We start from the raw sequence: 26580 nt of genomic DNA, 5'->3' as shown, positions 1-26580 counted from the left end.
GAAGGTACAACTATCTCCTGGTTAATATTCTTGTTAGAAACAACCTTTGGAAGAAAACCAGGCTTAGTACGCAAAACCACCTTATCTGCATGGCCAGATAGGGCGGAGAACACTGCAGAGCAGATAACTCTGAAACTCTTCTAGCAGAGGAAATAAAAACCAAAAACAAAACTTTCCAAGATAGTAACTTAATATCTATGGAATGTAAAGGTTCAAACGGAACCCCTTGAAGAACTGAAAGAACTAGATTTAGACTCCAGGGAGGAGTCAAAGGTCTGTAAACAGGCTTGATCCTAACCAGAGCCTGAACAAATGCTTGAACATCTGGCACAGCTGCCAGTCTTTTGTGTAGTAAGACAGATAAAGCAGAGATCTGTCCCTTTAGAGAACTTGCAGATAATCCTTTCTCCAAACCTTCTTGTAGAAAGGAGAGAATCTTAGGAATTTTTATCTTATTCCATGGGAATCCTTTGGATTCACACCAACAGATATATCTTTTCCATATTTTATGGTAAATCTTTCTAGTTACCGGTTTTCTGGCCTGAACCAGAGTATCTATCACAGAATCTGAAAACCCACGATTTGATAGAATCAAGCGTTCAATCTCCAAGCCGTCAGCTGGAGGGAGACCAGATTTGGATGTTCGAATGGACCCTGAACAAGAAGGTCCTGTCTCAAAGGTAGCTTCCATGGTGGAACCGATGACATATTCACCAGGTCTGCATACCAAGTCCTGCGTGGCCATGCAGGAGCTATCAAGATCACCGAGGCCCTCTCCTGTTTGATCCTGGCTACCAGCCTGGGAATGAGAGGAAACGGTGGAAATACATAAGCTAGGTTGAAGGTCCAAGGTGCTACTAGTGCATCTACTAGAGTCGCCTTGGGATCCCTGGATCTGGACCCGTAGCAAGGAACCTTGAAGTTCTGACGAGACGCCATCAGATCCATGTCCGGAATGCCCCATAATTGAGTTAGTTGGGCAAAGATCTCCGGGTGTAGTTCCCACTCCCCCGGATGGAATGTCTGACGACTCAGATAATCCGCTTCCCAGTTTTCCACACCTGGAATGTGGATCGCAGATAGGTGGCAGGAGTGATCCTCCGCCCATTGAATTATTTTGGTCACTTCTTTCATCGCCAGGGAACTCCTTGTTCCCCCCTGATGATTGATATACGCAACGGTCGTCATGTTGTCTGATTGGAATCTTATGAATCTGGCCTTTGCTAGCTGAGGCCAAGCCCTGAGAGCATTGAAGATCGCTCTTAGTTCCAGAATGTTTATCGGGAGAAGAGACTCTTCCCGAGACCATAGTCCCTGAGCTTTCAGGGATTCCCAGACCGCGCCCCAGCCCACTAGACTGGCGTCGGTCGTGACAATGACCCACTCTGGTCTGCGGAAGCTCATTCCCTGGGATAGATGGTCCAGGGTCAGCCACCAACGGAGTGAATCTCTGGTCTTCTGATCTACCTGAATCATTGGAGACAAGTCTGTATAGTCCCCATTCCACTGTTTGAGCATGCACAGTTGTAATGGTCTTAGATGAATTCGTGCAAAAGGAACTATGTCCATTGCTGCAACCATCAACCCTACTACTTCCATGCACTGCGCTATGGAAGGACGTGGAACAGAATGAAGAACTTGACAAGTGCTTAGAAGTTTTGACTTTCTGACCTCTGTCAGAAAAATCCTCATTTCTAAGGAATATATTATTGTTCCCAAGAAGGGAACTCTTGTTGACGGAGACAGAGAACTTTTTTCTATGTTCACCTTCCATCCGTGTGATCTGAGAAAGGCCAGAACGATGTCTGTATGAGCCTTTGCTTTTGATAGGGACGACGCTTCTATTAGAATGTCGTCCAAGTAAGGTACTACTGCAATGCCCCTCGGTCTTAGAACCGCTAGAAGGGACCCTAGTACCTTTGTGAAAATCCTTGGAGCAGTGGCTAACCCGAATGGGAGGGCCACAAACTGGTAATGTTTGTCCAGAAAGGCGAACCTTAGGAACTGATGATGTTCTTTGTGGATAGGAATATGTAGGTACGCATCCTTTAGATCCACGGTAGTCATAAATTGACCTTCCTGGATAGTGGGTAGAATCGTTCGAATGGTTTCCATCTTGAACGATGGTACCCTGAGAAATTTGTTTAGGATCTTCAAATCCAAAATTGGTCTGAAAGTTCCCTCTTTTTTGGGAACTACGAACAGATTTGAATAAAATCCCATTCCTTGTTCCTTTATTGGAACTGGGTGTATCACTCCCATCTTTAACAGGTCTTCTACACAATGTAAGAACGCCTGTCTCTTTATTTGGTTTAAGGATAAGTGAGACATGTGGAACCTTCCCCTCGGGGGTAGTTCCCTGAATTCCAGAAGATAACCCTGAGAAACTATTTCTAGTGTCCAGGGATCCTGAACATCTCTTGCCCAAGCCTGAGCAAAGAGAGAGAGTCTGCCCCCACTAGATCCGGTCCCGGATCGGGGGCTACTCCTTCATGCTGTTTTGTTAGCAGCAGCAGGCTTCTTGGCCTGCTTACCCTTGTTCCAGCCTTGCATCGGTTTCCAGGCTGGTTTGGGTTGTGAGGCATTACCCTCTTGCTTAGAGGATGCAGAATTAGAGGCCGGTCCGTTCCTGAAATTGCGAAAGGAACGAAAATTAGACTTATTCTTGGCCTTGAAAGGCCTATCTTGTGGAAGGGCGTGGCCCTTTCCCCCAGTGATGTCTGAGATAATCTCTTTCAATTCTGGTCCAAATAGAGTTTTACCTTTGAAAGGGATGTTAAGCAATTTTGTCTTGGATGACACATCCGCTGACCAAGACTTTAGCCAAAGCGCTCTGCGAGCCACGATTGCAAACCCTGAATTTTTCGCCGCTAATCTAGCTAATTGCAAAGCGGCATCTAAAATAAAAGAGTTAGCCAACTTAAGTGCGTGAACTCTGTCCATAACCTCCTCATATGGAGTCTCTCTACTGAGCGACTTTTCTAGTTCCTCGAACCAGAACCACGCTGCTGTAGTGACAGGAACAATGCACGAAATGGGTTGTAGAAGGTAACCTTGCTGTACAAAAATCTTTTTAAGCAAACCCTCCAATTTCTCTGGAATGACCAAGTTGTCACAATCATCCAGAGTAGATAACACCTCTTTAAGCAGTGCGCGGAGATGTTCTAATTTAAATGTCACAACATCAGGTTCAGCTTGTTGAGAAATTTTTCCTGAATCTGAAATTTCCCCATCTGACAAAACCTCCCTCATGGCCACTTCAGATTGGTGTGAGGGTATGACAGAACAATTATCATCAGCACCCTCCTGCTCTTCAGTGTTTAAAACAGAGCAATCGCGCTTTCTCTGATATGTAGGCATTTTGGATAAAATATTTGCTATGGAGTTATCCATTACAGCCGTCAATTGTTGCATGGTAATAAGTATTGGCGCGCTAGATGTACTAGGGGCCTCCTGCGTGGGCAAAACTGGTGTAGACACAGTAGGAGATGATGTAGTATCATGTTTACTCCCCTCATCTGAGGAATCATCTTGGGCAATTTCATTATCTGTGGCAGTACTGTCCTTACTTTGTTTGGACGCTATGGCACAATTATCACACAAATTTAAATGGGGAGACACATTGGCTTTCATACATATAGAACATAGCTTATCCGAAGGCACAGACATGTTAAACAGGCTTAAACTTGTCAATAAAGCACAAAAAACGTTTTAAAACAAAACCGTTACTGTCTCTTTAAATTTTTAACAGAAAACACTTCATTACTGAATATGTGAAAAAGTATGAAGGAATTGTTCAAAAATTACCAAAATTTCACCACAGTGTCTTAAAGCATTAAGAGTATTGCACACCAATTTTCAGAGCTTTAACCCTTAAAATAACGGAACCGGAGCCGTTTACAAATTTAACCCCTATACAGTCCCAGCTATAGCCTTTGCTGTGACCTAACCAAGCCCAGAGGGGAATACGATACCAAGTGACGCCTTCTAGAAACTTTTCCAGCTACTTTCAGATCCTCACACATGCATCTGCATGTCTTGCTCTCAAGAACAACTGCGCAGTAATGGCGCGAAAATGAGGCTCAGCCTACAACTGGGAAGGCCCTCCCTGACTGGAAAAGGTGTCTAACATAGTGCCTGCCGTTAATAAACGTTCCCCAAGTTTATAAATGTGAATTATCAGCATAAACATGTATAAAATGCCCAAATAAAGCAATCGATTTAGCCCATAAAAGTGTCTACCAGTTTTATAGCCCATATTAAGCCCTTTATTCTGTTTGCTTGACTAAGAAAATGGCTTACCGGTCCCCATGAGGGGAAATGACAGCCTTCCAGCATTACATGGTCTTGTTAGAAATATGGCTAGTCATACCTTAAGCAGAAAAGTCTGCTAACTGTTTCCCCCAACTGAAGTTACTTCATCTCAACAGTCCTATGTGGAAACAGCAATCGATTTTAGTTACTGTCTGCTAAAATCATCTTCCTCTCACAAACAGAAATCTTCATCCTTTTCTGTTTCAGAGTAAATAGTACATACCAGCACTATTTTAAAATAACAAACACTTGATAGAAGAATAAAAAACTACATTTAAACACCAAAAAACTCTTAACCATCTCCGTGGAGATGTTGCCTGTGCAACGGCAAAGAGAATGACTGGGGTGGGCCGAGCCTAGGAGGGACTATATGGCCAGCTTTGCTGGGACTCTTTGCCATTTCCTGTTGGGGAAGAGATATTCCCACAAGTAAGGATGACGCCGTGGACCGGACACACCAATGTTGGAGAAATTGTATTTAAGTATGCGCCATGCAGCAGCATTTTAAACGCAGCACTTGCTCATACAGCCTAAGGTGCTTGTACTATCTGTCAATGACTCAATTTGTTAATTGCCGACATGATACAAGCCCCACTGATGCTCTGAGTAGCTGCAGTATTTAAAATGTGGGTGCAGTGACAATATCTAGTTATGCTTCACATGCAGAGAAAAATGTTAACACTAAAACAGTGATAACTTTTACTAGAAGCATTTTTCCCAATACATCTATATTGCAAATATGTTTCTATTCAAATATGTAATTAATTTATGTGCATTTAGATGTATTTAGTGTTTAATGTTTAACAGTTGGCTACCTGTGCATGCCAATCATAAAGTTAAACCACTCCCACTGACGCTGCCATGCTTAGAGAACTTAGAACACAAAAAACTAAAAAGCACCAACAGTATTTTATAACAATTGTTACATTCATTTCTTATGCAAAACATTATTTGATGCTTATTAGTGATGACACTAAAACGGCATTTAGAATCTTCAAGCAACTTGCAATTCAAGATTTTACAAAAGCATCATTTATATGTATTACACACTGGCATACTGCAGTATCGGACAGTGTTATGGTCTTGTTTTCTTAGCCCACTTATATTTATATATTATTTGGTATTTAGGGGATTTATGAAACACACGGCTCTTTGCAGAAGTGAGATTGCACACAGCACGGTTTGGACTGCAGCCGGCTCATTGCGGTTCACTCTGTGTAGTGTTTTCACATGATCTCCTTAAACTATAGTGCTTTACTACTATATCACTGACCCCATTAGCCACAAAACGATACAGTTCCCCCAATATTATTATTATAGGAGGACTATGAACTGACAGAAGGTGGATACTGGACTGTTTGGTTGGAGTGGGACAGATATAATCTCTTACAGCATACACATACCTCATATGTTTGAGGGCTCCTTTGTGAGTGTAAAATCATTTTATGTTTTACAATAAAGTGTTTTTAATACTGCACTTAGATCTTCAATGCGCTCCATTTATTCTGTGTTACAGAGTTATTCTCTTTTCCATTTACTATGTTTTTTTTAACTATACTATTAAAACATCTTGCATACTGCATGAATAAACTAGGCTACTATTTTGCATATAATAAACTTTGCTATTGGGAATTTTACTTGTCTGTTTTCAGGAAGTCAGCATCTGACATTTCTCACCATGTTTTTCTCATTGCCTGCCCATTTGCGAAAGATCTGTAGAGACTGACCAGCGTGCAGCATGCCTGGAGTTGCAAAAACGACCTGTATGTAAAAAAGGTGATAAGTGAATGTGAATTTGACTTAGAATATTTTTTTCTAAAATATTTCAGAGTCTTCATATTGTGAAGCAAATATAAAATAATTCCAAAGGATTACTGAAACCATTGTGTAAATAAATACTATTATCAGCTAAACCATTTTATGTTCATTAGACCAGTGTTTCTCAACCTTCACCAACTGCAACACAAATAGTATTAGGTGAAAAATAAAAAAGGCAACTGGGCATATCCGATATAGTTTTATGTTTTCAGGATTTTTTTTTTAAATAAAGTTTTATTGAAGGAAAATGCAGCAAATAAAGAAAGCAACTGACAGAGAAAAAAAAAAAAACATACCAGGGGTGTCCAAACTTTGCTCTCCAGAGGTTTTGGAACTACATTTCCCATGATGCTCAGCTAGATAAAATGCTGGCTGAGCATCATCGGAAATTTAGTTCCAAAACCTCTGGAGAGCAAAGTTTGGACACCCCTGCCATATACACACAGTTATGTAAAATTGTGCCACTTAGATAAAAGAAAACATATGAAAAAAATAATATTTATGTCGCCACATTTCTGCATCTAACTTACACAGCTCATTTCATTGTGGCATACTTGGGTATAGAACCCTTTACCTGGCTGGCACATTTCACCATAGCACGATTTTCTTGTGATGTTCGACTGTGACTTTATATCGGACACATGGTTCAAGGACACCTTTTGACAGCGCTATATTTTTAACCTGGTACTATCCCTGTGGCTCATTATACATCAGCATTTTTCAGCAGCAGTTCTCAAATGTCGATAACCAACCAGATACTAAAGATTTCCCTACCTGAGCACATCTGATACAGTCATGAGTAAGCAATTGACCAGCCCAGACAGGAAATACAGTCTGGCCTGTTAAATGAGCTTGATGATAAAAATCAGAAACACTGATTTCTATAACAATTTTTAAACTTTTCTATCTCGTAAGTGCATTGTTTGTTTTATTGCGTCTTATAATAAACGCTACTGTGAATCGCGGATGCTTTTTGTTTTTGATACAGTTTATTTTTCTGGATTCCACACTGATCAAACCATGACAGACACAGCAGAGCAGCACTGCAGATTCCCTTTGGTGTAGACATTCTCAGGGCCTTGCGCCGAGTCTGGGATTTCCCTGCAAGTTGGATTGGGGATATGAAATGAGACTAGTGACCTTTGCTACCAGCGATCTTGTGTGGAATGTACACACACAACATTAAGTGTCTGATCACTTCCCTTTTTATAATATATTGGTGGTATTAAAATGATGAAAGGGCAAGTGCTGGAATTTCCCTTTCCACAGGTTGAGAAACAAGTTATTTGTCTACTTTATGTCTCAAATAATATTCAAAAGAAAAACAAGTATTCAACAGTAATCATGTGACTAAAAAGTTCAACTTTATGTGTTGGCCATGCAACTTTTAGCATTTGTAACAAAAACTGTTATCTATCAGCAAAACAACAATACCCTTTGTTCACATACATTTTTGTATGTATGAATGCACTGAAGCATCAACGTGTTATATGAGGGCTTGTAATTCAGCTTTTTTCACAGCCGTATTTTCATTAGATGGTTTCACTTGGTTTCGGAATATTATGATGGCTCCTTCTGAAGAGCACAGGTATTAGACTTTACCTCTGGTTTGTAGTACAAGCCGAAGGCAAAGCTTTGCCAATACATACAGCTCAGATTGTGAAAATCATCTGACTTAATAAAGCTACTGTAGACAGACAAGGCCACACCAACATATCCATAACTAACTGATTGAGTGCCATATGGCTAGCACAGCTATTGGAGAAGAGGTGGAAATGTCACCTCATGGGAAAAAAAGGAATAGTTTTCCAGTGGAATAGGTTATTTTAGTAGAATGGGGTATAAAATAAAAAAGGTACATTTTACAGCCAATTCACTTCAAAATCATGAATGAAGGCCTTTTTAATTTATTCTATAGATTTAGGCCAGAATTTACCATCACTTTCATCTTTATTTGCACAATTAAATATAATATATATATATATATATATATATATATATATATATATATATATATATATATATATATATAAAATATAAAAGGCCAAGTGTGTTTGTCCGAAGGGGAGAGAGAGCGCAAAAGAGAGGGGAAAGGGAGCAAAAGAGAGAGGGAGGGAGGGGGAGAGCGCACAAGAGAGGGGGAGAGAAAGAGCATAAGAGGGGGAAAGAGACCGCAAAAGAGAGGGGGGGAAAGAGGGGGAAAGAGACCGCAAAAGAGAGAGGGGGAAAGAGGGGGAAAGAGACCGCAAAAGAGAGGGGGGGAAAGAGGGGGAAAGAGACCGCAAAAGAGAGGGGGGAAAGAGGGGGAAAGAGACCGCAAAAGAGAGGGGGGGAAAGAGGGGGAAAGAGACCGCAAAAGAGACTGGGAAAGAGGGGGAAAGAGACTGCAAAAAGAGAGGGGGGGAAAGAGGGGGAGATAGACAGCAAAAGAGAGGGGGGAAGAGAGCAAAACAGAGGCAAGAGAGAGGGGGGAAAGAGGGGGAGATAGACAGCAAAAGAGGGAGGAAGAGAGCAAAACAGAGGCAAGAGAGAGGGGGAGAGACAGAGAGCAAAAAAAAAAGAGGGGGGACAGAGAGACAGCAAAACAGAGGGACAGAGAGACAGCAAAAGAGAGGGACAGAGACAGCAAAAGAGAGGGACAGAGACAGCAAAAGAGAGGGACAGAGAGACAGCAAAAGAGAGGGACAGAGAGACAGCAAAAGAGAGGGACAGAGAGACAGCAAAAGAGAGGGACAGAGAGAGGGAGAGCGCGAGAAAGAGCGCGAGAGAGAGCAGAGCGCAAAAGAAAGGGGGGAGAGCGCGAGCGAGAGAGGGGGAGAGCGCAAAAGAGAGAGCGCAAGTGAGCGCAAAATAGGGGGGAGGGGGGAGAGCACGAGAGAGAGAGAGAGCACGAGAGAGAGAGAGAGCGCGGGGAGAGAGAGCGCGCGAGAGAGAGAGAGAGAGAGAGAGCGCAAGAGAGAGCGCGAGAGAGCGCGAGAGAGAGAGCGAGCGCGAGAGAACAGGGAGAGAGAGCAGGGAGAGAGAGCAGGGAGAGAGAGCGGGGAGAGAGAGCGGGGAGAGAGAGCGGGGAGAGAGAGCGGGGAGAGAGAGCGGGGAGAGAGAGCGGGGAGAGAGAGCGGGGAGAGAGAGAGCAGGGAGAGAGCGCGAGGAGAGAGCGCGAGAGAGAGCGCGAGAGAGAGCGCGAGAGAGAGCGCGAGAGAGAGCGCGAGAGAGAGCGCGAGAGAGAGCGCGAGAGAGAGCGCGAGAGAGAGCGCGAGAGAGAGCAGAGCGCAAAAGAAAGGGGGGAGAGCGCGAGCGAGAGAGGGGGAGAGCGCAAAAGAGAGAGCGCAAGTGAGCGCAAAATAGGGGGGAGGGGGGGAGAGCACGAGAGAGAGAGAGAGCACGAGAGAGAGAGAGAGCGCGGGGAGAGAGAGCGCGCGAGAGAGAGAGAGAGAGAGAGAGCGCAAGAGAGAGCGCGAGAGAGCGCGAGAGAGAGAGCGAGCGCGAGAGAACAGGGAGAGAGAGCAGGGAGAGAGAGCAGGGAGAGAGAGCGGGGAGAGAGAGCGGGGAGAGAGAGCGGGGAGAGAGAGCGGGGAGAGAGAGCGGGGAGAGAGAGCGGGGAGAGAGAGAGCAGGGAGAGAGCGCGAGGAGAGAGCGCGAGAGAGAGCGCGAGAGAGAGCGCGAGAGAGAGCGCGAGAGAGAGCGCGAGAGAGAGCGCGAGAGAGAGCGCGAGAGAGAGCGCGAGAGAGAGCGCGAGAGAGAGAGCGCGAGAGAGAGCGCGAGAGAGAGAGAGCGAGCGAGAGAGAGCGAGAGCGAGCGCGAGAGAGCGAGAGAACAGGGAGAGAGAGCAGGGAGAGAGAGCAGGGAGAGAGAGCAGGGAGAGAGAGCAGGGAGAGAGAGCGGGGAGAGAGAGCGGGGAGAGAGAGCGGGGAGAGAGAGAGCAGGGAGAGAGAGCGGGGAGAGAGCGCGCGAGAGAGAGAGAGCGCGAGAGCAAGCAAAACAGAGCGGGGAGAGAGCAAAAGAGAGAGAGGGGAGAGAGAGAGCAAAAGAGAGAGAGCAAAAGAGAGAGAGGGGAGAGAGAGAGCAAAAGAGAGAGAGGGGAGAGAGAGAGAGAGCAAAAAAAGAGAGAGAGGGGAGAGAGAGAGCAAAAGAGAGAGAGGGGAGAGAGAGAGAGCAAAAGAGAGGGGGGAGAGAGAGAGAGCAAAAGAGAGGGGGGAGAGAGAAAGCAAAAGTGAGGGGTAGAGAGAAAGCAAAAGTGAGGGGGAGAGAGCAAAAGTGAGGGGGAGAGAGCAAAAGTGAGGGGGAGAGAGCAAAAGTGAGGGGGAGAGAGAGAACAAGGGGTGGAACCGTTGTACTGCAAAAAAAACATAATTTATGCTTACCTGATAAATTTATTTCTCTTGTGATGTATCGAGTCCACGGATTCATCCTTACTTGTGGGATATTCTCCTCCCCTACAGGAAGTGGCAAAGAGAGCACCCACAGCAGAGCTGCCTATATAGCTCCCCCCTTAGCTCCACCCCCCCAGTCATTCGACCGAAGGCTAGGAAGAAAAAGTAGAAACCATAGGGTGCAGTGGTGACTGAAAGTTTAAAAATATATAAGCCTGACTTAAAAAACAGGGCGGGCCGTTGACTCGATACATCACAAGAGAAATAAATTTATCAGGTAACCATAAATTATGTTTTCTCTTGTAAGATGTATCGAGTCCACGGATTCATCCTTACTTGTGGGATACCAATACCAAAGCTTTAGGACACGGATGAAGGGAGGGACAAGACAGGTACCTTAAACGGAAGGCACCACTGCTTGTAGAACCTTTCTCCCAAAAATAGCCTCCGAAGAAGCAAAAGTATCGAATTCGTAAAATTTGGAAAAAGTATGAAGCGAAGACCAAGTCGCCGCCTTACAAATCTGTTCAACAGAAGCCTCATTTTTAAAAGCCCATGTGGAAGCCACTGCTCTAGTAGAATGAGCAGTAATCCTTTCAGGAGGCTGCCGTCCAGCAGTCTCATAGGCCAAACGGATGATGCTTTTCAGCCAAAAGGAAAGAGAGGTAGACGTAGCCCTTTGACCTCTCCGTTTACCAGAATAAACAACAAACAATGAAGATGTTTGACGGAAATCCTTAGTTGCTTGTAAGTAGAATTTTAAAGCATGAACCACATCAAGATTGTGTAACAAACGTTCCTTCTTAGATGAAGGATTAGGACACAAAGAAGGAACCACAATCTCTTGATTGATATTCTTATTAGAAACAACCTTAGGAAGAAACCCAGGTTTGGTACGTAAAACCACCTTATCTGCATGGAAAACAAGGTAAGGGGAATCACATTGAAAAGCAGATAGCTCAGAAACTCTTCGAGCCGAAGAGATAGCTACTAAAAACAAAACTTTCCAAGATAGAAGCTTAATATTTATGGAATGCATAGGTTCAAATGGAACCCCTTGAAGAACGTTAAGAACTAAGTTAAGGCTCCATGGCGGAGCAACAGATTTAAATACAAGCTTGATTCTGACCAAAGCCTGACTAAATGCTTTAACGTCTGGGACATCTGCCAGACGTTTGTGAAGTAGAATAGACAAAGCAGATATTTGACCCTTAAGAGAACTAGCAGATAATCCCTTCTCCAAACCCTCTTGGAGAAAAGACAATATTCTAGGAATCCTAATCTTACTCCACGAGTAACCTTTGAATTCACACCAATAAAGATATTTGCGCCAAATCTTATGATAAATCTTCCTGGTGACAGGCTTTCTAGCCTGAATCAGGGTATCAATGACCAATTCAGAGAAACCACGCTTAGATAAAATCATGCGTTCAATCTCCAAACAGTCAGACGCAGAGAAATTAGATTTGGATGCGTGAACGGGCCTTGAATTAGAAGGTCCCGCCTCACTGGCAGAGTCCATGGTGGAACCGAGGACATGTCCTCTAGGTCTGCATACCAAGTCCTGTGTGGCCACACAGGAGCTATCAGAATTACCGAAGCTCTCTGCTGCTTGATTCTGGCAACCAGACGTGGGAGGAGAAGAAACGGTGGAAATAGATAAACCAGATTGAAGGACCAAGGCACTGCTAGAGCATCTATCAGTACTGCTTGGGATCCCGGGACCTGGACCCGTAACGAGCAAGTTTGGCATTCTGACGAGACGCCATCAGATCCAATTCTGGAGTGCCCTATAGCTGAATCAGCTGGGCGAATACCTCCGGATGGAGTTCCCACTTCCCCGGATGAAGAGTCTGATGACTTAGAAAATCCGCCTCCCAGTTCTCTACTCCTGGGATGTGGATTGCTGAGAGATGGCAAGAGTGATCCTCTGCCCACCGGATTATTTTGGTTACCTCCATCATCGCTAGAGAACTCCTTGCTCCTCCCTGATGATTGATGTAAGCTGCAGTCGTGATGTTGTCCGACTGAAACCTGATGAATTTGGCCGCAGCAAGCTGAGGCCACACCTGAAGCGCATTGAAAATCGCTCTCAGTTCTAAAATGTTTATCGTGAGAAGTGCTCCCTCCCGATACCATAAGCCCTGTGTTTTCAGGGAGTTCCAGACTGCACCCCAGCCTAGCAGGCTGGAATCTGTCCTTACAATGAGCCACTCTGGCCTGCGGGAGCACATTCCCTGAGACAGGTGGTCCTGAGACAACCACCAGAGAAGAGAATCTCTGGTCTCCTGGTCCAGATGCAGATGAGGAGATAAGTCTGCATAATCCCCATTCCACTGTTTAAGCATGCATAATTGCAGTGGTCTGAGGTGTAGGCGGGCATAAGGAACTATGTCCATTGCCGCTACCATGAGTCCGATTACCTCCATACACTGAGCCACTGATGGCCGAGGAATGGAATGAAGAGCTCGGCAAGTGGATAAGAGTTTTAACTTTCTGACCTCTGTCAGAAATAATCTCATATCTACCGAGTCTATCAGAGTCCCTAGGAAGGAAACTCTTGTAAGAGGGAAGAGAGAACTCTTTTTTATGTTCACCTTCCACCCATGAGATGTTAGAAAAGCCAACACAATGTCTGTGTGATACTTGGCTAGCTGGAAAGTCGACGCCTGAATTAAATTATCGTCTAGATAAGGCGCCACTGCTATGCCCCGTGGTCATAGAACCGCCAGAAGGGACCCTAGCACCTTTGTGAAAATTCTGGGAGCCGTGCCCAACCCGAAAGGAAGGGCCACAAACTGGTAATGCCTGTTAAGAAAGGCGAATCTGAGGAATTGATGATGATCTCTGTGAATAGGGATGTGTAGATACGCATCCTTTAAGTCCACGGTAGTCATATATTGACCCTCCTGGATCAGAGGTAGAATAGTCCGAATAGTCTCCATCTTGAATGATGGAACTTTGAGGAACTTGTTTAGAATCTTGAGATCTAAGATTGGTCTGAAGGTTCCCTCTTTCTTGGGAACCACAAACAGGTTTGAATAAAACCCTAGCCCCTGTTCCTCCTTCGGGACTGGGAGACTCACTCCCATGGTATGTAGGTCTTCTCTCTTTGTCTGGTTTACAGATAATCGAGAAATGTGAAATCTCCCTCTCGGAAGGGAGCCCTTGAATTCCAGAAAATATACCTGGGATACACAATTTCTAAAGCCCAGGGATCCTGAACATCTCTCGCCCAAGCGAAGATAGAGAGTCTGCCACCTACTAGATCCGGTACCGGATCGAGGGCTACCCCTTCATGCTGTCTTAGAGGCAGCTGTAGGCTTCTTGGCCTGTTTACCCTTGTTCCAAGCCTGGTTAGGTCTCCAGACTGACTTGGATTGGGCAAAATTCCCTTCTTGCTTTGTAGCAGAGGAGGCTGAAGCGGGACCACTCTAAAGTTCCGAAAGGAACGAAAATTATTTTGTTTGACCCTCATCTTATTTGATCTTTCCCTCCAGTGATGTCTGAAATAATCTCCTTCAGTTCAGGCCCGAATAGGGTCTTACCTTTGAAAGGAATGTTCAAAAGTTTAGATTTAGATGACACATCAGCAGACCAGGACTTAAGCCATAACGCCCTGCGTGCTAAAATGGCAAAACCTGAATTCTTTGCCGCTAATTTAGCTAGTTGGAATGCGGCATCTGTAATAAAAGAATTAGCCAACTTAAGTGCCTTAATTCTGTCCATAATTTCCTCTAATGGAGTCTCCATTTGAAGAGCCTCCTCTAGAGCCTCAAACCAGAAAGCAGCTGCAGTCGTTACAGGAACAATGCACGCAATAGGTTGGAGAGAAAACCCTTGATGAACAAAAATTTTCTTCAAGAGACCCTCTAATTTTTTATCCATAGGATCTTTGAAAGCACAACTGTCTTCAATAGGTATAGTTGTACGCTTAGAGTAGAAATAGCTCCCTTCACCTTAGGAACTGTCTGCTATGAGTCCCTTATGGTGTCAGATATGGGAAACATCTTCTTAAAAACAGGAGGGGGAAAGAACGGAATACCTGGTCTATCCCACTCCTTAGCAATAATATTCACAATCCTCTTAGGGACTGGAAAAACATCAGTGTAAACAGGAACCTCCAAGTATCTATCCATTTTACACAATTTCTCTGGGACCACTATAGTGTCACAATCATCTAGAGTTGCTAATACCTCCGTAAGCAATAAGTGGAGGTGTTCAAGCTTAAATTTAAAGGCCGTCATATCAGAATTTGCTTCTTTCCTGAATCAGAAATTTCTCCTTCAGATAACAAATCCCTTGCCCCTTCAGAGCATTGAGAGGGCATATCAGAAACGGCTACTAAAGCGTGAGACGGCTCAGCATTTTTCCTTAACCCAGAGCTATCCCGCTTTCCTTGTAGGCAGTTTGGATAAAACCTCAGTGAGGGTTGTATTCATAACTGTGGCCATGTCTTGTAAAGTAAATGAATGTGACGCACTAGAGGTACTTGGTGTCACTTGTGCGGGCGTTACTGGTTGTGACACTTGGGGAGAGCTAGATGGCGAACACTCATTTACTTCTGACTGAGAATCATCTATTGCTCTATTTTTAAGTGCTAATATATGTTCTTTATAATTTATAGACATATCAGTACATTCTAAGAGGGGGTTAGAAAATGGCTTCCAAACATATTAAACAAGGAGTTTCCTTGGTATCAGACATGTTAAACAGGCTAGTAATGAAACAAGCAAGCTTGGAAAACACTGTAATCAAAGTAAATAACACTTAGAAATAAAACGGTACTGTGCCTTTAAGAGAAAAAAAGCTGCACAAGTTCTGCAAAACAGTGTAAAAAAGCAGTAAACTTAACGAAATTTTTACAGTAGTATCTTACAGCCTTAGTAACTTTGCACATTTATGCAAATAAACAATTAAATGGCAAAACCGGATTGGAAAAACAACAAAACCGGTAAAAAAGACTTTCAGCACCTTGCCACAGCTCTGCTGTGGCGCCTACCTGCCCTTCAGAACGATTTGTGGGGAAAAAACCTCCTTTACAGCCCTCAAACACAGCAGGAGCAGTTGGATGACTCAAGGAAAAGAAACTGCGCAACTGAGGCGCGAAAATAGGCCCCTCCCACCTCACTCGATGTTTTGAGGCCTATTAGAAAAACACCTGAGTGTCTCTTAATTAACTATGTGGGTTAAAAAACCATAACACAAGCCACAATGACCCCTTTAGTCCCTTCAAAAAACTTTATAAATGCATCATTTACTGAACAAACAAAAAACGTTTTTCCTAACAGTGTCACCAGTAACAAAAGAGCCCTTCAAGTAAGCTGAAATTCCAATTCCAAGTGTCTGAAAACAGCTTACCTTTTCCCCATGGGGATATTGCCAGCCCTTTCTAGAATAAACACAGTCTGTCTAGAAAAACATAGACTGAAGTTTTCCTATACTCTTCAGCAGTGGCGTCACTAGGGTTGGTGTCACCCGGTGCGGTAAGTCATGGTGTCACCCCCCCCCCCCCCCCAGAAAGCAGACACACACAAAAACACAGGCAAACACACATACAAACACTCAGACACACTTAAAAACATACTGAGATGCACACACAAACACTCGGAAACACACTCAGACACACACACAAAAACACACACACAAAAACACTGACACACAAAAACTCAGACACACACATACAAAATATGTAAACTGCACTGCATTAATTATGAAGCTCATGCTCCCTGGCTCAGCAGAACATCAAATGAAAGATAAACAGAGCACTCTAAAATAAATCACTGAAGAAAAGGTTTAGGCGCACAAACTATGAAAATTCTGCTCTCTGACTCTGTTCCAAGTCTGTCAGTGCACAGCCCTGGGCCGCATGTCACTGAGCAGTGAGCACAGATAGGCAGGCAGGTTTAGGCTAGCAGCGCAACTTTGCAAGCCCCACGGCACACCCACAACATTCATAGTGAAATTGGGCAGGGGAGGAGCAAAGTACAAACAAGCAAAAGCAGCCAGGAAAACTATTTGTTGAAATTGCAGTACTGGCTCAAGGGGCAAAAAAATTGTGTGGCTACAACTTCCCTAGTCCCACTAATGTTCACAAATGCCAGCCTCTAATAAAATAATCTATGCATCTCAACATTGTATTTCTTTGAATTTCAATAAAATGTAAAAAAAAAAAAAAAAAAATTTTTTTTTTTTGGTGTCACCCCCTGGAGGGTGTCACCCGGGTGCGGCACGCCCCCCCCCCCTAGTGACGCCACTGCTCTTCAGCCCTTGTGAAAACAGCAGTGGATCTTAGTTACAAAGTGCTAAGATCATAATCCTCCTTGCAGAAATCTTCATCTCTTTTTCTGCCAAAGAGTAAATAGTACACACCGGCACCATTTAAAATAACAAACTTTTGCTTGAGAAATAAAAAACTAACATTTTTGTCACCACACTCGCTCTGCACTTCCTAGTTACTTAGAGTAGGCAAAGAGAATGACTGGGGGGTGGAGCTAAGGGGGGAGCTATATAGGCAGCTCTGCTGTGGGTGCTCTCTTTGCCACTTCCTGTAGTGGAGGAGAATATCCCACAAGTAAGGATGAATCCGTGGACTCGATACATCTTAAAAGAGAAATGGCACGTTTGCACAGGATTTAGGACTAGTATATAAATAATGTGATATTATATTATAGAAATTAGTAGTCCTAAAGCCAGTGTACACGGGCCATTTTTTGCAGTACAGAGGTTACACCCCTTGCTCTTTCTCTCTATCCCCCCTCTCTTTTGCTCTCTCTCCCCCCCTCTATTTTGCTCTCTCTCTCCCCCCCTCTCTTTTGCTCGCTCTCTCCCCCCCTCTCTTTTGCTCGCTCTCTCCCCCCCTCTCTTTTGCTCGCTCTCTCCCCCCCCTCTCTTTTGCTCGCTCTCTCCCCCCCCTCTCTTTTGCTCGCTCTCTCCCCCCCTCTCTTTTGCTCGCTCTCTCCCCCCCTCTCTTTTGCTCGCTCTCTCCCCCCCTCTCTTTTGCTCGCTCTCTCCCCCCCCCTCTCTTTTGCTCTCTCTCTCCCCCCCCCCCCTCTCTTTTGCTCTCTATCCCCCCCCCCTCTCTTTTGCTCTCTCTCTATCCCCCCCCCTCTCTTTTGCTTTCTCTCTATCCCCCTCTCCATAATACAACAAAATGTTTTCAGTTTGAGGAAACTTTTTTCACATACCATAGGCCCAGGGTTATCAGCAAAAGCCCTATCAAAGGCCTTGATGTGCTTAAACTCAAACATGTTCCTCTGGACAAAGGTCTTCCGGATCTTCTGGTTGGTCCATGTGATGAAGAGCTTGTAGTAATGGTTTGCTTTCTCCGTTAGACCTGTAGAGAAATAGATTGGAGCCTTCAGATTCATCCGTTCCCTGAAATACAAGAAACAATATTTGAATATTTATCTTTTACCACCAGTTCTGAGTGTATGTTTATTGAGGACAGGGGAAACCTTGATTTTTCTTTGAGATGCCAATCAGTTAATTTGTTGAACGTTTATGATAACCCCAATGGCACCACAAATGGATATAAAAGATGAAAACATTGGGGGCTTTTTTGTTTGTTTTTTTAATTTAAAAAAAACACAGGCCGTCTGGCATGTCCCCACCCTCAATCCTAATACAGTCTAAGAAATTGGTACACACTTCACACTTGTTAATCAAAATAATATATAAAACCTATACAATGATTGTCAGTACATTATGGTGTTAAAGGGACAGGATTCAGATAGAGCATGCCATTTCTAACAGCTTTCTTTCTAATTTACTTTAGTTTTCAAATGTTCTTTTTTCTCTTTGTATCTTTTGTTAAAAAGCAGGGACATAAGCTCAGGAGTCTGTACATGTCTGTGGCACTAGATAACAAACATGTTATTCATGTGCAAGAGCACTAGATGGCAGCACTAGTAGTGCTCCAGGTGTCTCTTTAACACAGAATAACTTGAGAACCAATTCAATTTGATAACAGAAGTAAATTGAAAACTTTTTAAAAATTGTATTTTCTATCTGAATCACAAAAGGAAAATGTTTGGGTTTCATATCCCTTTAAGAGTCAACAGGATATATGACAACTAAACAACAGGGTCTGTGTTTCTATATATTTTATTATTAGCAAGGGTTTATGTAGCTATAGTAACTAAAGGACACATAAGACTTTCATTTCCCTTCTATTATAATATTTACTTTATTCTCTTGATAGCCTTTGTTGAAAGCAATCCTAGGTATGTTTAAGAACAACAATGCACTAATAGGAGCTAGCCAATGACAAAGGGCATGTGTGAATAGTTACCAATAGGTCTCAGTAGTGCATTGCTGCTCTTTCTTTGCAGGGGTTAAACACATAGTTGCACGCAAGCAATAGTGTGGGCCTCACTTGTCTCATATTAATTTGCTGTTTGTGTGACCTTTTTCTACAGGCGAGTGGGTCAGATAACATTTTTGTGCCCTCTTTATTATTAGTAAAATATAGTATTTGTGTATATCAGTACCCCAACATTAAAATCATTTTTTTGCTTAATGTATAGCTTGTGGAGCCCCGCATGTGTATATTTTTTTGGCTATAATTCAAAGTTTAATTGGGAACATAAACTGCGGCATTAAAGGGATAAGAAACCCAAAATGTTTCTTTTGTGATTCAGATAGAGAATGCAATTTAAAAACAAAAAACTTTTCAATTTGCTTCTATCATCTAATTTTCTTTCTTCTCTTGCTATCCTTTGTTGAAAAGGATACTGTTAGGGGTAATATGAACCTGACGGCAGCCATCTTGTTCCTCACAGCCATTTTAGAATGAATAGACTTTATTATACTGGGTTATTATGCAGTGAGAATTATATGCATGTTTATAATAATTTCCTTAGCTGTTCGGCCTTGCCAATATACCCTGGCCCGACGCCCAGAAGAAGATAGAATAAGATAATGTAAACAAGAGGGTTCAGAAACCTTGTTGTCTCCGCAGATGGTAGTTTGTTATGACTCTGTAAGTATTGTTATGAGAAACTCATGTTCCAGTTTTTCCTTGTACTTTGCTCTGTATAACTGTGTAAGATGACGCGGTCCTAACGTGTCATCCCCTTAACCCTGTATGTCACTATAAGAAAGGCTTGCACTGTGCAATAAACAGAATTGGCTTTCGATCATAATGCTGCGTGGTCTGAGTCATTCTAAGGGGCCCTTATCAGATAATCTACATATGCCTCAGGTGGTACACTAGGCCCCAGGCTTTGGCCTGCACTGACACTTACCCCCTGGGGGGGGACCTAACAGTTTTGGCGTCAGTTTGTGGGATTCGCCGGGAGTAAGTATGAGTGCTTCTACCATGCTTTCTTTCTGTGAATTTGAACCTAAATTTAGTCTGGTAATAGGTGTTGATAATATATGATATAAGGTTAAAGGGGTTCCTGTGGTTGAAGCACAGGTTTGCAGAGGTTATAGTCCTGCCGGCAGTTGTGATAACCCCTCCAGACAGGTAACCAGTCCTGTGCTGGGATACGACAGGTATTGTGAGTCCTGTTTGTGATAAGCGCGCAAGAAATATATGAATGCCAGTCGACGGGAGGATTTTTTAAGATAAGGTCCCCCGGGCAACTTGGCAGAGTGAGTGAGTCTCACGTGTGTTAAAGTTTCCCATATTCATTCCCATAATAGAGTTTTGTTACCCACCTGAAGCTCATGTTGATATCTGATGCTTGCTTTGCTTTGTTTGTGTTTTTTGATGCTGTGCGTAGAAAATATTAAGTGGCTGTGCATGTTATTATTGTGGCTATTATTGTATTGAGAAATGGGAACTGCTTATAGATAAGAATGCACAGAGAAAATTAAAAGGTATAAGGTAAAAGAAAAGAAGAGTTAATAGGGTTTTAAAAAAATATTTCTGTCTTTTGCAGAAACTGTCAGTGAGTACGGCTGTGTGATTCATAGAAAAATCTCTGTGTTAAAAGAATGTAGCAGGCAAAGAAGGGGGGCCACCACTGAGCGCGCACATAGATCAAAAAAAAAAAAAAAAGAGAAGAAACAGTTACAGCAGCTCCGTTTGTAAGACTTTTTGTTTGCTTGTTTAGGAAAATGTGTATATTGAGATGCATAATATGTGATGGTCTGTAGGTTCTCACTGTGGTATGCGTGTAACAGATTTACTTTAAACCAAAAACGGAATGTATTATTTGAAAATGATTATCCCAATCCAGGCAAAAAATGGCCATTTTGCGTGGAATCGGAAAGAAAAATACATTTTGAACTTGGTGACAGGGTAATCTGGTAAATTTTAAATGTATGTCGTACGCTATAAATTAGATGTTTTTCTGAGAAAGGAAAAAAGGGAGTAAATCTCTGGTATGCGAGATGGAATGAACTTGTGTGTCTGTATCGTAATAATGTTTCTTTCTGTTTCTCTGCTGGGAAATCAGATGTTTTTAGAAGATATTCGGTAATGTTATTTTATATACCTGTATTTTAAAGTCACCAGCATGTTTTAAGTATGTGGTATTCATGTGCAGTTTTAGTTTTAAGTGATAATTGTGTGGCGGCATGTAAAGATATGATATTGCTTTTTGCAAGTGAAGTAACGGCTTTGAAAGTGGCTTTGAAAGTGCGATGGTGTGTGTGATTTTTTTGTCACGCTCTGGTAAATATGAAACTGTTTCAAATATGATTAATGGGTTAACGTATGTTGTATTTGTAAGGTCTGTGCACAGAGTTGGTGCACCTAATGACATATAGTTATAAGCTGTAGTTGAAAGTTTATCTAAAAGTGCGTCCGTTTTTGTTGCAAGTAAATTAATCTGCAGGGCATGCTACAGTACAGAGGTGAAATTTGTGTGGTAAATCATACAAGCAGCCTAAATTATGGTTGGGATATACATATGTAATTTACGTGATGAATGGTTAGTCCTTAAAGGGACAGTCCACTGTGACAAGGTGTTGCTATTAATGTATTGTCAATGACTTATTATACAAGCTGCATGGTATAACATATAGGAGAGATTGCATTTGCAAGTTTATTTGTATATATATGAAGTAGCTGGTCTTATGCTTTCAAAACACAGTTGATTGCAATGGGTTGCATTTTAGATAATAAGAATATCTCATTATCTTATATTTGTCTGTAAAATCAGAGCTCAGTGCGTAGACGGAGCAATAGAAAATTGTCATTTTATTATTTAAAGGACCAGTGCAATAACACTGTATTAGTAGTTTGCAAAATATAGTTTAAGAGACTTTTCTTTGTATATATTTATTTTAAATCTGCCGTTTAGATCGCAGATATTTCTTTTTGCAGTATAACTTAATTCTCTCTGTAATGCAAACTGAAGTGATAAGTTGTCTACAATTTTAGTGTAGGGATCCGGGAGACTAGCGGACAGAAAAAAAAAAAAAATGAGAAAAAAAAAAAGGAGTGAAAATATTTAAAGGGATACAGGAAAACTGATATAACATCTGAGAATTTAAGGGAATATTTACAGAAAAGACAATGAGGTTTACTGTGAGCCTAACACTAGTATATTTCACTGTGTTAGCAGTTTCAATTAAAGATTATTTTTAGTTTGGGTAAAATGTCCCTTTAACTAGCCTGCATCCCACTGTGAGTGCGTTCTTATGCTGCTTATGCTTGTTTAGGCTATTTAATGAACGTCAGTATGCATTTTTTATTATAAGGATCATTGGGAATAATTTAAAGGGGAAATTGTATTAGTATTCTTTTTCAGAAAGCTTATTTTTTTGTGTTATATACGGTTGCTATATTTGGCTGGACAACTGCAGAATGGTGAATATCAAATTATACATAATATTAAATCCAATAATTTTGTTGTGGTTAAACTAATTAGCATTTATCCAGTTTTCGTGTGAATTTTATATTTTTAAGCAGTAAACAGTGTTTCTCCTTTAAGTAAAAATGAAACTTTGAGCTTGCCTCACTATCCTTGAGAAAGACTGATAACACTGTGCATGTTTTGGTTTTCTTGTTATAATGAAAAAAAAAGTTTCTCTGTTTGGCTTTGTTGCAGAGAGAACAATTTGCACTTTACATTTAAAGCGGCAGTACTGGTGTTCTATGTTATAAAAAATGATAAATATAAATTGCTCACTACAAAGAAACAAGTATTTATATTATATTCTATCACAGAATATAGCTTAAAAATGATAATTTTATTTCTGTGGCTGTCAAACTGTATCTCACAGATAGTTCAGAACTCTTTGTTATTTAAAATAACTCCCACTGCGTTCAATAAATAAATGAGATGTTATTTCATGAAGTGATTTCAGTGACACTTTAAAATATATATAGTTATTCGGTTATTAACTAGTCTACCACTATTATTGCAATGACTTTGATTGCTGCTTAACAGCTAAGCCGTGGTCTATAAGGTGTCTACAAATAAACACCCCTAAAACAAATGATGCACATTTTATCTGATTCTACTGCATTTATATAACTTGCTAATTTCTCTGATCCCAGTTTTAGTTTTATTTATATGGCTTACGTGTATTTTGTCTCTTGGTGTTGTAATGAGAGCCTGTGATAAGAGGCAGCCCTCAAAGGCTTAAAAATTAGCATATAAACCTACCTATGTTTGGTTTAATCTAGGGAGGTTGGTTAAAATTAAAAGTCCTATTGGAATAATGTAATTTTCATTTATCCTAGAATGTCCCTTTAACAGTGGCTACTGTGGTTATCTGATCTTTCCTAAATAAGCGCAATTTTATTTGTACAATCTGCAACTGAAGTTTCTTGGGCATCTGCTGTGATTGCTTTCTTTGTGTGATATGAAATTTTTGTAATTAGTGGATGTTTTTAATTGTTTGTAGTGTTCTGAGTGTTGCATTCCAGTGAATGTCAGAATATGTGTTGCATTTTAAGTTAATTGTGGTTGTTTGAAATTTGTGTCAGCAGCTAATGTTTTGTGTTGTGAAAGACAAGAACGATTGGTTTTCACTGTTTGTTTGTTATGTTTTTCTCTTTTGTGAATACGTGTGGAAGCGTGCTGTATGGACAGCATAGTGAATAGTGAAGTGTATTTCATGTTTGCTTGCTATTGAGAATTGTCTCTGCATGAGTGGAGTGCATGATTTGCCGTTTAGTTTCTTGTTATCTTGTGTTTGCGTGTCACATGAGATGTTTCACGCAAACATGGGGGAAGTATTGATGAGTATTGATGAATATCTTTATGTAATGGGGGTGATTGCTTTTAGGAGGTGAACCTAAAACGTTTTGAATCTCCTCGTACAATGTTATTGTCTAACCACCAGCTGTGCCCTAAAATTTCCTCGTCTTACCCCTATGCAGGATGCACTACGTCCCAAGGATTGTCTAGAACTTTCCTTCATTGGGAATCTGGCCACGGAAAAGCATCTACCTTGCTGGCCACCCCGGTCGTAGCCTGTACACCCACACCCCACTTTTTTTTCCCTCCCTGGTGGATTAGATCTTTTTTATTGTCTTTCTGTGTTTTATTTTGCTCTCATATTTCAGATGCCTAAAATGTTTTATTTTTCTATGTGGTTCTTAACACTATATTTGTATTTGCAGGATGAGATCATGAAGCTGTCTTCAGAGATTAAAAGACACTAACTGAATTATTTTTGAGTTTCCATATTTAGGTAAAATTTGTACAGGCAAAATTCCATAAGTGCACTCTTCAAAAGATTAAAGATTGAAAGCAAGTAAACCTTTAAAGAAAGAAAAGAGGAAGATGAAAGACCTTTTGTCAAGCTTGTTTTAACCACCATACTGCAGTAAAAAAAAAAAAAAAAAAAAAAAAAAAAAAAAGTTACTGAACTATCTTTGGATCCATTCTTTGCTTTGCATGCTGGTACCAGCCCCAGAACTGGACTCTGGGTAATCTATGACTGTTTCCTCTGACGTGTGTCTTCAGGACATAAAGACTATCCTTCTCTGGACTGTGCCTTACCGCTCGATATGGAGGTCCTGTTATGCTGTTACAGGGTCAACCAATTAAATTAGGGGAGTATTGTTTTAACTCAATTCCTTATATTGCTTGTTTTGTATTCTCTTGTATTTGTATTATTTTTATTGATCATATTGGGTATAAGACATCATATGCTTCATTGGTATTAGTGCACATGGTAGTTTATGTGCTTAACAAAGTAACCATTTAGATAAAGGTAACTGTGAACTGTGCAGTATTGTACCCTATTGAATGACCCACTGAGTATAAAATATGTTTAAGGAAAATGTTACAACATAGCATAATATTTTAGACCCTTCACCCTTTAGAACATAAGGAGGACACGTCTAGTCTATAGGTAGTTAGCCTGATTGGTGGCTGCACATATATGCCTCTTGTCATTGGCTTTCCTGATGTGCTCAGTTAGCTCCCAGCAGTGTATTGAATCTCCTTTAATAAACGATACCAAGAGTACAAAGCAAATTTGTTATTAGAAGTAAATTGGAAAGTTGTTTAAAGGGACAGTCAACACCAGAATTTTTGTTGTTTTAAAAAGATAGATAATCCCTTAATTACCCATTCCCCAGTTTTGCATAACCAACACAGTTATATAAATACACGTTTTACCTCTGTGATTACCTTGTATCTAAGCCTCTGCAAACTGCCCCCTTATTTCAGTTCTTTTGACAGACTTGCATTTTAGCCAATCAGTGCTCACATTCATGAGCTCAATGTTATCTATATGAAACACATGAACTAACGCCCTCTAGTGGTGAAAACTGTCATAATGCATTTAGATTAGAGACGGCCTTCAAGGTCTAATAAATTAGCATCTTATAATGTGCATCTCTGTGTCCTGTGGGTATGTGGTCTGACTTTGCTACAGGTAACAGAACACTGCTGCTGGCACTCACTGTCTTCCAGCATCAAGGAGACACATATCTGACTACAATTCCTACAGTCCTCTGCTACCATAAGATGCTAGTGAGTATATCTATGTTAATTTATTTCAGCCGTTTGATTCTACTGAGCATGCTTGAAGTAGATTAAAACGTTTCAACCATTATATTTCAGCAACCATTACTTATTTTTTCAAAAGAGAAACACGTCCTAGACAATGGAGTTTATATACACACATGTCACATTATATAATGACTGGTACAGCACTTTTTGCAGTAGGTCTGGCTAATCATTTTCAATGTGAAAGGGACAGTCACCTCAAAAATTTGTATTGTTTAAAAAGATAGATAATCCCTTTATTACCAATTCCCTAGTTTTTCACAGCCAACATGGTTATATTAATATACTTTTAACCTCTGTGATTACCTTATAGCTAAGACTCTTGACAGCCCCCTGATCACATGACTTTTTATTTATTATCTATTGACTTGCATTTTAGCTGTGTTGTGCAGAACCCATGGGCGTGAGCACAATCTTATCTTTATGGCCCACATGAACTAGCAGTCTCTTGTTGTGAAAAGCAAATAAAAAAGCATGTGGTAAGAGGCTGTCTGTAGTGGCTTAGAAACAGGCAGTAATTTAGAGTATATTAATATAACAATGTTGGTTGTGCAAAGCTGGGGAATGGGTAGTAAAGGCATTATCTAACCTTTTAAACAATAACAATTTTAGTGTTGACTGCCCCTTTAAAAAGGTAGAGAAAATACCTTCCCCCCCACAAATAATCAATCAACTGATTTCAAATTTTCACCGTTTGTAGTCACTACCGCTCACAAAACCACCAAATAAACAAAACAAACAAAGAATTCAGGAGTTACAAATACTTGAAAAGGAGGGTTTGATATTGAATAGTAAAGTGAATTTCAGCTACATTGTCTAAAAGTTATCACATAAGCACTACCACTTTCAATCTGAGTGACATGCAAAGAATAAAATACAATCCTTAGTATATAAGGCAACGACTTATCATTCACTTTATTTCAATAACTATTGTGATGTTTTGAAAAAGTTTAATTTTGTTTTAACTAATCAAAGGTTTAGTGATAACTTTTATTGAGCATGTGACACCACACAGAAATGGGCATAGGCTCATGGGTGGACGCAAATGAGCTTGCATGAGGTCTGTCTCCATATTATCAAACTGGTTACATGCACAAGATGATACACTTTAAAACAAAGATTCTTGTAAACAGATGTAATTTGCTTCT

At 41.4% G+C, this 26580-nt stretch overlaps 1 protein-coding gene across 3 annotated transcripts in view; it reads right to left on the bottom strand.

The window, feature by feature from the left end:
- The window catches only part of INTS11 (integrator complex subunit 11), a 69872-nt gene that overhangs the window by 22590 nt on the left and 20702 nt on the right, over window positions 1-26580 (bottom strand). For all 3 annotated transcript variants that reach the window (XM_053690524.1, XM_053690523.1, XM_053690525.1), the window contains 2 exons: window positions 17690-17879; window positions 5992-6075 (listed from right to left, as the gene is read on the bottom strand). In XM_053690524.1, the coding sequence (XP_053546499.1) occupies window positions 5992-6075; window positions 17690-17879 (274 nt within the window). The remainder of the gene's footprint in view (window positions 1-5991; window positions 6076-17689; window positions 17880-26580) is intronic.

The sequence above is a fragment of the Bombina bombina genome, chromosome 8 (genome assembly GCF_027579735.1).
Source record: "Bombina bombina isolate aBomBom1 chromosome 8, aBomBom1.pri, whole genome shotgun sequence".
Classification (NCBI taxonomy): Eukaryota; Metazoa; Chordata; class Amphibia; order Anura; family Bombinatoridae; genus Bombina; species Bombina bombina.
This window is presented reverse-complemented; position numbering and strand designations above follow the sequence as displayed.